Source organism: Salmo trutta, chromosome 27, assembly GCF_901001165.1.
Source record: "Salmo trutta chromosome 27, fSalTru1.1, whole genome shotgun sequence".
NCBI lineage: Eukaryota > Metazoa > Chordata > Actinopteri > Salmoniformes > Salmonidae > Salmo > Salmo trutta.
The window spans coordinates 28564070-28579280 of record NC_042983.1 but is presented as its reverse complement, the minus strand read 5'-3'; the positions used below and the strand labels follow the sequence as shown (position 1 = coordinate 28579280).

General features: G+C 41.7%; 1 protein-coding gene across 1 annotated transcript in view; it reads right to left on the bottom strand.

The window, feature by feature from the left end:
* The window catches only part of LOC115164812 (nuclear receptor ROR-beta), a 42561-nt gene that overhangs the window by 2551 nt on the left and 24799 nt on the right, over positions 1–15211 (bottom strand). Inside the window, exons 2-7 of the mRNA XM_029717626.1 lie at positions 11851–11936; positions 11501–11642; positions 10611–11039; positions 9710–9831; positions 2611–2743; positions 2329–2436 (exon numbers count right to left, since the gene is read on the bottom strand). Coding sequence (XP_029573486.1) covers positions 2329–2436; positions 2611–2743; positions 9710–9831; positions 10611–11039; positions 11501–11642; positions 11851–11936 — 1020 coding nt within the window. The remainder of the gene's footprint in view (positions 1–2328; positions 2437–2610; positions 2744–9709; positions 9832–10610; positions 11040–11500; positions 11643–11850; positions 11937–15211) is intronic.

Here is a 15211-nt window from a genome sequence, read left to right as displayed (position 1 = left end):
TCTTATCCAGAGCGACTTACAAATTGGTACATTCACCTTATGATATCCATTTTACAAATTCTGTACACATGAAACTATCAAATAACAGTCTCATAGTTATGTTGTAGTCTCATAGTTATGTTGTAGTCTCATAGTTATACTGTAGTCTCATAGTTATGTTGTAATCTCATAGTTATACTGTAGTCTCATAGTTATGTTGTAGTCTCATAGTTATGTTGTAGTCTCATAGTTATACTGTAGTCTCATAGTTATGCTGTAGTCTCATAGTTATGTTGTAGTCTCATAGTTATGCTGTAGTCTCATAGTTATACTGTAGTCTCATAGTTATACTGTAGTCTCATAGTTATGTTGTAGTCTCATAGTTATACTGTAGCCTCATAGTTATACTGTAGTCTCATAGTTATACTGTAGTCTCATAGTTATACTGTAGTCTCATAGTTATGTTGTAGTCTCATAGTTATACTGTGGTATCCTAGTTATACTGATGTCTCATATTTATACTGTAGTCTCATAGTTATACTGTAGTCTCATAGTTATACTGTAATCTCATAGTTATGCTGTAGTCTCATAGTTATACTGTAGTCTCACAGTTATACTGTAGTCTCATAGTTATGCTGTAGTCTCATAGTTATACTGTAGTCTCATAGTTATGTTGTAGTCTCATAGTTATACTGTAGTCTCATAGTTATACTGTAGTCTCATTGTTATACTGTAGTCTCATAGTTATGTTGTAGTCTCATAGTTATACTGTAGTCTCATAGTTATACTGTAGTCTCACAGTTATACTGTAGTCTCATATTTATGTTGTAGTCTCATAGTTATACTGTAGTCTCATAGTTATACTGTAGTCTCATAGCTATACTGTAGTCTCATAGTTATGTTGTAGTCTCATAGTTATACTGTAGTCTCATAGTTATACTGTAGTCTCATAGTTATGTTGTAGTCTCATAGTTATACTGTGGTCTCATAGTTATGTTGTAGTCTCATAGTTATACTGTAGTCTCATAGTTATACTGTAGTCTCATAGTTATACTGTAGTCTCATAGTTATGCTGTAGTCTCATAGTTATGTTGTAGTCTCATAGTTATGTTGTAGTCTCATAGTTATGCTGTAGTCTCATAGTTATACTGTAGTCTCATAGTTATACTGTAGTCTTATAGTTATGCTGTAGTCTCATAGTTATACTGTAGTCTCATAGTTATGTTGTAGTCTCATAGTTATACTGTAGTCTCATAGTTATACTGTAGTCTCATAGTTATACTGTAGTCTCATAGTTATGCTGTAGTCTCATAGTTATGTTGTAGTCTCATAGTTATACTGTAGTCTTATAGTTATGCTGTAGTCTCATAGTTATACTGTAGTCTTATAGTTATGTTGTAGTCTCATAGTTATACTGTAGTCTCATAGTTATACTGTAGTCTCATAGTTATACTGTAATCTCATAGTTATACTGTAGTCTCATAGTTATACTGTAGTCTCATAGTTATGTTGTAGTCTCATAGTTATACTGTAGTCTCATAGTTATACTGTAATCTCATAGTTATGCTGTAGTCTCATAGTTATACTGTAGTCTCATAGTTATACTGTAGTCTCATAGTTATGTTGTAGTCTCATAGTTATACTGTAATCTCATAGTTATACTGTAGTCTCATAGTTATGTTGTAGTCTCATAGTTATGTTGTAGTCTCATAGTTATACTGTAGTCTTATAGTTATGCTGTAGTCTCATAGTTATACTGTAGTCTCATAGTTATGTTATAGTCTCATAGTTATACTGTAGTCTCATAGTTATACTGTAATCTCATAGTTATGTTGTAGTCTCATAGTTATACTGTAGTCTCATATTTATACTGTAATCTCATAGTTATGTTGTAGTCTCATAGTTATACTGTAGTCTCATAGTTATGTTGTAGTCTCATAGTTATGTTGTAGTCTCATAGTTATACTGTAATCTCATAGTTATGTTGTAGTCTCATAGTTATACTGTAGTCTCATAGTTATACTGTAATCTCATAGTTATGTTGTAGTCTCATAGTTATACTGTAGTCTCATAGTTATACTGTAATCTCATGTAAAATAAGAATACAGCGAACGGAAACACTCATACAAACCCAATGTCTACTGCAGTATTAACTGAAGTGTTTCCCATTCTACTACAGTTATGTATGCAATTCTGTTACTTCTGTGAATGTAATATGTAACAAATCAGAGTTCAAGGTCAGAGACTACCGAATATCTTGTCCAGAGCATTATGGGTACTGTAGTACATCATGCTACTTAGATGGCCGTAGATGTAGGCGGTACAGTATCACTAGCAGCAGTGCCTTACCTAGTGCTTTGAACATCTGCATGCCCCCGTACTTCCCCTCAAACAGCACTGTGTTGTTGAGAGGGTTAAACGCCCGACACATTCTAACCAGGACCACCTCCAGACAACCTAGAGAGAGACAGAGAAAGATGTTAAAGTCTTTTTGCAAATATAATACCTTTTCCCACATTGATACAATATCGTCTTGTCACCATTTGTTGTATGTTTTTGTTGAAAGGAGGTGGAAACAACTCTGTTTCAACCAGGAGACTTGTTTCCAATGGGCAAGCAGGGTGAGGTCACCTGACTTGAGCAGGAGGATCTGGTCGTTCTGGCAAAGCTCCATGAAGCCTGAGATGCGCTTGGCAAACTCCACCACATACTGGATGGAATGGGTGATCTGGATGGCACACTGCTGCCACAGCACGTCTCGCGTCTGCAAAGAAACACACACTTTGGTATGTTTTTATTTTTATTTCCCCTTTATTTAACCAGGTAGGCCAGTTGAGAACAAGTTCTCATTTACAACTGCGACCTGGCCAAGATAAAGCAAAGCAGTGCGACAAAAACAACACCACAGAGTTACACATGGAATAAACAAACATACAGTCAATAACACAATAGAAAAATCTGTATACAGTGTGTGCAAATGAAGTAAGGAGGTAGGGACATCTCCACAGACAAATCAACACGTGTGTTATGACAGCTGTGTACATATCATAAACACAATTTTGAAACACTACTATAGCACTTGTGCAAATACAAACAGTATTTCACCCACATGTTCATGCCATAGGACTGTGCACACAACAAGACATGCAGAAGAGTTGTATTTGGGTAATTTGGGTCATCCCTTTGTGCTGTTCAATGAAGTACACTACAAAGACAGGAATTTTTATAAAATGAATACTTGTAAAATAGTCAGCTCCATCGCTACTCGGAATATCCAAAGTACAATATCAGCAAATTGTCTTTGTGTGTTCTATAGTTTCTAGCTGAAAGATGAATCTCCATGGAGAATATTTCAAAGGGTTCTTCTGTAATGACCCATAATCCATTAGACACAGAGGAATGAGAGAGGTCACAGTGGTAAAGGAACTACTGCTCTGTTACATAGACTCCCACACACACACACACACACACACACACACACACACACACACACACACACACACACACACACACACACAGGCACAGAGGAGGAGCGAGAGAGAGAAACAGAAGAAGGAGAAACGAGCAGAGAAAGAGAACTTGAGAAAGAAAAGAGAAAATGTGGGAGGTGAGATACTAAAAAAAAAAGATTTAAATAGTGAATATAGGGGAGGGAAGAGACATTTGCATCGTGAATATAGGGTAGGAAAGAGACATTTAAATAGTGAATATAGGGTAGGAAAGAGACATTTAAATAGTGAATATAGGGTAGGAAAGAGACATTTAAATAGTGAATATAGGGTAGGAAAGAGACATTTAAATAGTGAATATAGGGTAGGAAAGAGACATTTAAATAGTGAATATAGGGTAGGAAAGAGACATTTAAATAGTGAATATAGGGTAAGAAAGAAACATTTAAATAGTGAATATAGGAGAGGGACAAGATTTAAATAGTGAATATAGGGGAGGGAAGAGACATTTAAATAGTGAATATAGGGGAGGAAAGAGACATTTAAATAGTGAATATAGGAGAGGAAAGAGATTTAAATAGTGAATATAGGAGAGGGAAGAGATTTAAATGCTGAATATACAGGAGGAATAAGACATTTAAATAGTTAATATACGGGAGGGAAGGGATATTTAAATAGTGAATATAGGAGAGGGAAGAGATTTAAATGCTGAATATACAGGAGGAATAAGACATTTAAATAGTTAATATACGGGAGGGAAGGGATATTTAAATAGTGAATATAGGAGAGGGAAGAGATTTAAATAGTGAATATAGTGGAGGAAAGAGACATTGAAATACTGAATATAGGAGAGGAAAGAGATTTAAATAGTGAATATAGGAGAGGGAAGAGATTTAAATAGTGAATATAGGGTAGGAAAGAAACATTTCAATAGTGATTATAGGAGAGTGAAGAGATTTAAATAGTCAATATAGTGGAGGAAAGAGACATTTAAATTGTGACTATAGGAGAGGGGAGAGGTTTAAATAGTGAATATAGGAGAGGGGAGAGGTTTAAATAGTGAATATAGGAGAGGGGAGAGGTTTAAATAAATATAGGAGAGGGGAGAGGTTTAAATAGTGAATATAGGAGAGGGGAGAGGTTTAAATAGTGAATATAGGAGAGGGGAGAGGTTTAAATAGTGAATATAGGAGAGGGGAGAGGTTTAAATAGTGAATATAGGAGAGGGGAGAGGTTTAAATAAATATAGGAGAGGGGAGAGGTTTAAATAGTGAATATAGGAGAGGGGAGAGGTTTAAATAGTGAATATAGGAGAGGGGAGAGGTTTAAATAAATATAGGAGAGGGGAGAGGAGAGGTTTAAATAAATATAGGAGAGGGGAGAGGTTTAAATTGTGAATATAGGAGAGGGGAGAGGTTTAAATAGTGAATATAGGAGAGGGGAGAGGTTTAAATAAATATAGGAGAGGGGAGAGGTTTAAATAAATATAGGAGAGGGGAGAGGTTTAAATAGTGAATATAGGAGAGGGGAGAGGTTTAAATAGTGAATATAGGAGAGGGGAGAGGTTTAAATAAATATAGGAGAGGGGAGAGGTTTAAATAAATATAGGAGAGGGGAGAGGTTTAAATAGTGAATATAGGAGAGGGGAGAGGTTTAAATAGTGAATATAGGAGAGGGGAGAGGTTTAAATAGTGAATATAGGAGAGGGAAGAGTTTTAAATAGTGAATATAGGAGAGGGAAGAGATTTAAATAGTGAATATAGGGGAGGGAAGAGATTTAAATAGTGAATATAGGAGAGGGGAGAGGTTTAAATAAATATAGGAGAGGGGAGAGGTTTAAATAGTGAATATAGGAGAGGGGAGAGGTTTAAATAGTGAATATAGGAGAGGGGAGAGGTTTAAATAAATATAGGAGAGGGGAGAGGTTTAAATAGTGAATATAGGAGAGGGGAGAGGTTTAAATAGTGAATATAGGAGAGGGGAGAGGTTTAAATAGTGAATATAGGAGAGGGGAGAGGTTTAAATAGTGAATATAGGAGAGGGAAGAGTTTTAAATAGTGAATATAGGAGAGGGAAGAGATTTAAATAGTGAATATAGGGGAGGAAAGAGACATTTAAATAGTGAATATAGGAGAGGGAAGAGATTTAAATAGTGTGGAAGGACCACCAGAGGGCAGGCTGGGCTCACGGATAGTAGCCCAACAAGGCATGTGAGACCAGGTAACCAGAGTCAATTAAGCACAGCTGACGGTACTAATGAGATATTCTCTTTCCCCTACAAGAGAGAGGATGGAACCAGCAAGAAGAGGGAAGATAAACTATCTTTGGAGAATGGCTACGGAGAGAGAGGTGCTATCCATGAAGAGCCATTAAGACGGTGATGAATATGTGATTGTTGTTATAGTTTGAAGATAATCGTAATGTGATCCTGTGTCCTCTAAAGAAGATGTATGTTGTTCCTTTGGAGATTCTCATTGACTGTGTTGAAGTGTTTGTATTGTCAGAAATCCCTCAATAGAGAACTGTGTTGAATCAAGAAAACCTACTCTGGACTCGTTTATTCCACCTTTCCACTTTAGAGTGACACCAAATGACTTGGTCCGCTCACATTGGTGGAGAATGTGGGCACTAGGTGGACGAGTGACACAAGGATAAGTGAGTAAATCAAGATTCTTCCAGTAGACAGAGGAACCATTCAAGAACGATGGACAACGCCCTACTACAACAGTTGATCACGGCACAGCAGACAACCATAGAACTCCTGCAACGACAGCTGAGTGGGCGAGAAGAACCTAGAGTGAAGCCTAGAGCGGCTGCTCATGCCATCTTACCTCGTCTCTCCAAGGAGGATGATATCGAGGCCTTCCTCATGACCTTCGAAAGGACGGCCACCTTGGAAGAGTGGCCGCCCACAGAATGGGCGAGCGCATTAGCCCCTCTTTTGACCGGGGTGGCCCAGGAAGCCTATTTTGACCTGGATTCCGGCGAAGCTGCGGACTATGGGCGACTAAAAACCGAGATCCTGTCCCGGTACCAGCTGACTGCCAGAGATAGAGCTGTAAAGTTCCATCAGTGGACCTATATGACTGACCAACCCGTCCGTGCCCAGATCTTCGCTCTAATACGACTGATGAAACAGTGGCTGGAACCCGGAAAGGGAGTAGGACATGTAATTGAGACCCTCGTTGTGGACAAGATATTGAGGGAATTACCCAGTGACTTAAAAAGGGTTGTGGGTCAAACCAACCCGTTGTCAGCCGACGACATAGCCCAGGCGGTGGAAACATACCGATCTACAGGGGAGTTGTTAAAAGAGGACAAGAAGGAACGGAAGGATTCTGCAAATCCCGTACCACGACTCGCCCCGGCACGTCCGCCACCGAAACCTCCAAACCCCCTCCGGAGGTGGGAGAAGTCATCCCCCACACAGCAGGGTCGGTGTTTTAAATGTCAGTCTCCAGACCATTATGCCTCACAATGTCCTAGCAAGGACGAGTCCATGGTCACGGAGTCATCGCTGCCCATCCCCACGCATCCCGGTTCGAGAGGACATGATCAACACTGTTGGTTAACAGAAATAGCCCCAGCCCCAGAGATTCCGGTTCGAGTAGAAGGACAAGATGTGGTAGCCATTCTCGACTCGGGAAGTATGGTTACGTTAGTAGAGGAGCGGATGGTGACTTCAGCAACACTGCTACCAGACAAAGTAGCCGTGTCCTGTATCCATGGAGACACCCACTATTACCCCACCGTGAATCTGTCTATTCTCACTCCGAAAGGAAGGTGTACAGTCAGGGCAGGGAAAGTACCCCAGCTGAAGGTGCCATTATTGATAGGGAGAGACTGTCCTCTATATAAAAAGCTGCGGCAGATGACGTTATGCATGGGAAGAAGGGGGACAGGAAAGAAGAAAAAACCCGACAGGAGGAAGAAGGTCCAACTCTATCACATAAACCTGTTGAAGAAGTACCATGGAAGAGAGGAGGAGGTGGCTTTGATGGCCATGGAGGGCCAAGGAAAAGAAGAGGTTCTACCACAGGTGCGCCATGGCCAAACTCTCTTGCCGGAACAGTCGAGACAGCTAGACAAGCTGATTATTCACTTCGGCCGGGTATTCTCTCCATTCCCAGGACAAACAGATGTCTTGTTCCACCATATCCACACTGAACCCGGCAAGAAGGTGCATATCCATCCGTACAGGATTCCTGAGGCCCGCCGAGTCATCGTCAAGAACGAGGTAAGGGAGATGCTGAGGATGGGTGTGATCGAGCCATCGACAAGTGAGTGGTCCAGTCCCATAGTCCTGGTCCCCAAACCCGATGGTAGTATAAGACTCTGCAACGACTTTAGGAGCGTGAATGCAATCTCTACATTCGACGCATATCCCAGGCCCCGCGTGGATGAACTCTTGGAGCGCTTAGGAAAGGCCAAGTTCATCACCACCCTGGATTTGACGAAGGGATATTGGCAAGTGCCGGTGGCTCCAGAGGACCGCCCAAAGACTGCCTTCGCCACACCGGAGGGGCTCTTTCAGTATGTGAGGATGCCCTTCGGACTGCATGGTGCTGCTGCAACTTTCCAACGCCTCATGGATGCCATTCTACGGCCCCATCAAGAGTACGCAGCGGCATACATAGACGATGTGGTCATCCACAGCGAGGACTGGGATAGTCACCTCCTACGACTACGGGCGGTGCTCATGAGTCTGGAAGCCACAGGGTTGACGGCCAATCCAAAAAAATGCTGCCTGGGTCTGTCCGAAGCGGAATACCTGGGGTACACCGTGGGGAATGGGAAAATACGCCCACAGGCAGAGAAGACCAGGGCAATTCGGGACTGGCCTCGACCCCAGACCAAGCGGGACGTTCGGGCCTTCTTAGGGATAACGGGATATTATTGCCGTTTTATCCCTGGATATGCAACCATTGCCATCCCCCTCACAAACCTCATCAAGAAAAACTTGCCAAACCGGGTAGAGTGGAAAGATGAGGCGGAGGAGGCCTTTCAATTGCTAAAAGAGGGCCTGTGTTCTGATCCCGTCCTACAGGCTCCGGACTTCTCACAAGAGTTCATTGTACAGGTAGACGCCTCGGATACGGGGCTCGGGGCCGTACTAGTTCAGGGTGAAGGCGAAGCAGAGAGGCCGCTTCTCTTTATAAGTAGAAAGCTCAGCGATCGGGAACAGAGATATGCTACCATAGAGAAAGAGGCCCTAGCCATTAAGTGGGCCCTCGATTATCTCCGGTACTACCTACTGGGTCGGAGGTTTGCATTAGTTACGGACCATGCGCCCCTCACGTGGATGGCTGGTAAGAGAAACAATAACAACCGAATAGCCAGATGGTTTCTTGCTTTACAACCGTTCTCTTTCCATGTCATCCACAGGGCCGGATCGAGGAACGGGAATGCAGACGCGCTGTCCCGACGCGACCAATACGGTGCGTCTGGCGCCCGACCCTCCGGTCCGGTCCTGAGGGGGGAGGTATGTGGAAGGACCACCAGAGGGCAGGCTGGGCTCACGGATAGTAGCCCAACAAGGCATGTGAGACCAGGTAACCAGAGTCAATTAAGCACAGCTTACGGTACTAATGAGATATTCTCTTTCCCCCACAAGAGAGAGGATGGAACCAGCAAGAAGAGGGAAGATAAACTATCTTTGGAGAATGGCTACGGAGAGAGAGGTGCTATCCATGAAGAGCCATTAAGACGGTGATGAATATGTGATTGTTGTTATAGTTTGAAGATAATCGTAATGTGATCCTGTGTCCTCTAAAGAAGATGTATGTTGTTCCTTTGGAGATTCTCATTGACTGTGTTGAAGTGTTTGTATTGTCAGAAATCCCTCAATAGAGAACTGTGTTGAATCAAGAAAACCTACTCTGGACTCGTTTATTCCACCTTTCCACTTTAGAGTGACACCAAATGACTTGGTCCGCTCACAATAGTGAATATACGGGAGGAAAGAGACATTGGATGACAATGGAGTTGGGGGGTGTATAGGGGAGGAAAGATGCATTGGATGACAATGGAGTTGGGGGGGTGCTCAGAAGTTGTAGGTAAGTGAGCAGTGCAAGGTCAGCTGGCCACAAGGAACACACAGACACACACTGGCCACAAGGAACACACAGACACACACTGGCCACAAGGAACACACAGACACACACTGGTCACAAGGAACACACAGACACACACTGGTCACAAGGAACACACAGACACACACTGGTCACAAGGAACACACAGACACACACTGGTCACAAGGAACACACTGGTTACACACTCACTTTGCTCTGGTACATCTTGATGTCATCGTAGGAGTGTGTTTGCCAGGCCAGCTGCTGCAGTTCATCTGCTGTGTATTGACAGGTCTCCAGGTGAGACTTTATAATGTTCTGGGCGATACGATCTATGGAGGGAGAGGACAGAGAAGAGACAGTCAGACACACACTTTGATCAAAATGGTAGTTTACCATTCATTGTCTATGGGAGCGTGAAACTGATGAACCGATCATAAGTTTAGTGACAATTATCGCACTTTTATTTAGCTTTGTTCAACCTCCCAAAGTTTCAGTCTTCACGCAACTTTGTATGTGGTCTCGTCCACCAGGCTTTGAGACGAGGTTGCATCATTTTAATCTGTATTGTAGAAATGTTCTTTTTTTTTGTCTGAATGTTGGCGCTAATTGAAACGGGGTATAGAAAACAGCAGAACCGATCTTTACAAGAATCAGGGAATGTATTGTATACCTCCATCCGAGTAGATGTGTGACAACTCAAATATGGAGTGCACTAGTAAAACTGTGTTCCACTAAATTGACATTACAGCCTTAGTAAGGCAGGCCGCACTCTCAATGTTTTTTTTTTGCATTGATGGGCTAAGCTTAAATATGACGCATGGACAGCTCTCTCTCTCTCTTCTTCCCTCCCTCTCTCTTTCTTTCTCTCTCTCTTCCTCCCTCTCTCCCTAAGCCTGTTTGATCTCCTGTCCCACACACAGCTTATCACACTGACTCACACTCCTTTAGCCTCACCATGACACCCTCCTATTCAAATCATCAATTAAGGCCTGGTATCTTCCTGCACTATGCAACACTCACTCAGAGACGTCATCATGCATGTTTTCGAGGGGGCACTGACGGCCAAATTTGAAATCTTTGAATGAACTTAACCGTAACCCTTAGTTACCTAGCTCTCCCATGCTGACATTGCTGTGCGCCAGCTGACTGTCCTGGTAGGTGCTATAGTTGAACAGGTTAGCCACAGGGGTCAGGTCGTACACCGGCTCCTGCTTGATGTGCTTAATGCCCGCCAAGTCCAGGCCTGACTGGTCCGGGGAGGGCTGGGTGGAGTCCATACCATGGTAGTAGCCACCTGTGGCACCACCGTTCACCTGGCCCTTGGGGAGCTCGATGACGTGGCCGTTGGCGTAGGTGCCTCCGATCTCGTGGTTGAGGGTGCTGAGGCCGTTGGTCAGGCTGGAGGAGTAGACGCGCGCCAGGGCCTCGGCCTCACACGTCTGCTGCTGCCGCTCATTCAGGATCCGCTGCTGGTGCTTCTGTACCTCGGCGTACAGGCTGTCACGCTGCTTCTTGGACATGCGGCCAAACTTCACCGCTACGCACAGAGAGGGAGGGAGGGAGAGACGTTGTTTATTAGTCACATTGTGTTTATTTTCTCTCTCAGCTTCACCTGGGCTTTAGACATTGTGTAGGTGACAATCTTTATTTTTTATTTTTTTGTATTTTTTACTTTTACCCCTTTTTCTCCCTAATTTGGTATCCAATTGGTAGTTACAGTCTTGTCTCATCGCTGCAACTCCCGTACGGACTCAGGAGAGGCGAAGGTCGAGAGCCGTGCGTCCTCCGAAACACAACCCAACCGGGAGAACCCATAATCTCTAGTGGCACAGCTAGCACATAGCAGTGCCTTAGACCACTGTGCCACTCGGGAGTAGGTGACAATCTTAAGTAAGTAAGAGTCTACAAGTGTGTGTGTGTGTGTGTGTGTGTGTGTGTGTGTGTGTGTGTGTGTGTGTGTGTGTGTGTGTGTGTGTGTGTGTGTGTAAGCGGTCTCACCATCTCTGGACATTCCAAGTGCAAGACATTTCTGTAAGCGGCAGTGCTGGCAGCGGTTTCGGTTGGTCCTGTCGATCAGACAGTTCCTCTGGCGAGGGCAGGAGTATGCAGCGTTGTTCTGCTGACTTCGTCTGAAGAACCCCTACAGGACAACCACAAACACAGCAGTCAGTTAACGGTCAGTCTATGATTTGGAAAATAAGGAGAAGAAAATAATAGAATAGAAAAGAGCTGACGGAGAGTAGAACACAGACGCTGGAATAAAAATGGAGATATGAAACAGAAATGACAGGAGAATGATGGGGATAGAGTCAGACAGAGGGAACTACAGAGCTGTGTGGAGAACTCACTTTGCAGCCCTCACACGTGATGACTCCATAGTGGATTCCTGATGACTTGTCTCCACAGATTTTGCACGGTATAACTTCGATTTGGGCTGTCGACAGAGAGATGGGAACACACACACACCTGGGTTACATAACCGTTTCATTGTGTCACACACACCTGGGTTACATAACCGTTTCATTGTGTCACACACACCTGGGTTACATAACCATTTCATTGTGTCACACACACCTGGGTTACATAACCATTTCATTGTGTCACACACACCTGGGTTACATAACCATTTCATTGTGTCACACACACCTGGGTTACATAACCATTTCATTGTGTCACACACACCTGGGTTACATAACCATTTCATTGTGTCACACACACCTGGGTTACATAACCATTTCATTGTGTCACACACACCTGGGTTACATAACCATTTCATTGTGTCACACACACTTGCCTGTACTGTACCAGTATTAATGGCCACTCAACGTTCCCCCGACTGTCAGGGGGCTCATTAGGGTGGGTGCGTGGTTGTGTGTGTGTGTGTTTCTATCACACGACCCAGTGAGAGGGAACAGTGCTCCCAATCAGAAGGAACCTCTCCAGTCAACAGGACTCTGTGACATCCTGTTCATTTTAGCAGTGTTTTATGGTGTGGTTATGACAGGTGACAGACATTTTGTCGTGAGGATGAGCAGGGGTCCTTAGATCTGGTCCCTGGATTGTAGTGGGTTTGCATCACCAAAGTATCTTCATTCACTCACTCGCTCACTCACTCACTCACTCACTCACTCACTCACTCACTCACTCGTAGTGTACATGTAACGTACTATAGGACTGAACTGTGTACTGTAGGTCTGAAATCGGCACACACAGAAACCTTTAGGAGCATCATGTGACCACAGTAACCAGTGTGGCCACGTAGTTCGAGACGGAGAAGGATAGTGACAGATAGACAGATAGCTAGAGAGAAATGATAGATATATAGAGAGAGAGATAGATGGCACATATCTGCTGAGAATGCACACTCACTATAAGGAGATTAGACGCACAATCTAATCCTACATTATTTCCTTCCCCACCCGCTGTTTCCCTGCGCTGCACACTGGCTGGCTAATCCAAAGCAGTAGGACCCTAATAACCTCTCTGCACCTGCAACTGCACTATTCTCCCAGAAATCAGGTAAAATGGCTACAAACAGACTAGACAAAAAAAATCATCCTATGCTATCCTCTCTGGGAAAAAAAATCTCTCTTAAAAAAATAATCATCCTTTGCTATCCCCTCTGGATTAAAACCAAATTATGATAATATTACGTATTGGATCGCTAAAAAATGCACATTTTACATTACCGTGTAGTTTACCAATTAAATGGTCTGACGGAGATGTGGACATACTCGGTATACAAATCCCAAAAGAAAGAAATGATCTCACTCCAATAAATTTTTATAGAAAGTTGGCAAAAATAGATAAGATCTTGCTACCATGGAAAGGAAAATACCTGTCTATTTGTGTAAAAATCACCCTGATTAACTCTTTAGTCATATCACAGTTTAGCTATTTGCTTATGCCTACACCTAGTGACCTGCTTTTTAAATTATATTAACAAAAAATTTTCAATTTTATTTGGAACGGCAAGCCAGATAAAATTAAAAGGGCCTATTTATATAACGAATATGAATTTGGAGGGCAGAAATTATTAAATATTAAAGCATTAGACCTCTCACTAAAGGCATCAGTCATACAAAAGTTATACTTAAATCCAAACTGGTTTTCTAGTAAATTGGTACGAATGTCTCATCCTATGTTCAAGAAGGGCCTTTTTCCCTTTATTCAGATTACACCTGCCCACTTTCGGTTGTTTGGAAATAATCTCCAAAATATCTTTATTTTTTTAAACAAGCCTTAGAAAGTTGGTTGCAATTTCAGTTTAATCCACCTGAAAAGACAGAACAAATAATACAACAAATATTGTGGTTAAATTCAAATACAGTAATTGATTAAAAAAACTATTTTTCGAAGAAATTTTTAAAAAAGGTATAATTTTAGTGAATGATATCATAAATAGTACTGGTGGAGTGATGTCACACACGCAGCTAACACAGACATATGGAAATGTCTGCTCTACCCAAAATTACAACCAATTAATTGCAGCATTACCACAAAAATGGAAGAGGCAACTAGAAGGGAAAAAAGTAATGAACGTGTATGTCGGCCCTGCATTAAAGAACATAAATGGTTAAAGAAAAGTGTGATAAATAAAAACATGTACCAATTTCATTTAAGGACCAAAAAACTGACAGCTGTGCCATATAAATTGCAAAATAGTTGGGAAGAGATTTTCGATGTACCCATTCCATGGCACATGGTTTATGAATTGATACGCAAAACAACGCCGGATTCAAAATGTAGAATTTTTCAATTTAAATTACTATACAAAATTCTTGCAACCAATAGAATGTTATATATATATATGGGGGATACAATCTTCCCAGCTCTACAGATTTTGCTGTGAGGAGGCAGAGTCATTAGATCATTTATTTTGGTACTGTCCATATGTAGCTTGTTTTTGGTCACAGGTCCAGGAATGTCTGAAGAATTGCAACATTTGTCTAGAACTAGTGCTGCAGATAGCAATACTGGGTGATTTGAAAAGCCATAGTCAATCAATCAATAATATAATAATTATTTTAGCAAAAATATTTATTTTTAATTTACAATCTGTAGAAGCTATAAGAATAGAAATGTTCAATTGTTTTGTGAAGCATCACAGCACAGTTGAAAAATATATGGCAAATAGAAATCTGAAATGGATGATGTTGAGAGATAGATGGGAGGGGTTGAATGGAGCTGAAGGGTGGGACTAATAACAAGATAAACAATGTAAAACATACGGGGTCTGTAAAATATATATAGGTTCAGAACGTTTGTGATATAGCACAGTTACAAATAAAAATCAAACTGGATGGACATCAGAAATTGAGGAAGGACTAAAAACAAACAAAAAATAACTATTGTAAAATAGACTGTGTCTGTAAAATGTGTATAAGATGAATAAATTGAAGGTAAAAGCCAAAGTGTTTATTAGTTTACTCCAATTGGGGGATCGGTGGTAGGGTTTGCGGGGAATAATAATAAAGGTATATTATTTTTAAAAGTATGTATGTCTCTATAGGTATGTGTATGTATATATGTGTATTTGTATGCATGTGTGTATGGATATATATATTTACCCCCAAAATATATGGGGGATTGGAAATGATGCAGACAATTACATTGATGGAAGCAACAATCTTTCTGCACTATTAAGCTGATCCACCCCTAAAAAAAAAATAATCATCCTATTTTTGGTTTATGAAATAGTAATATTCC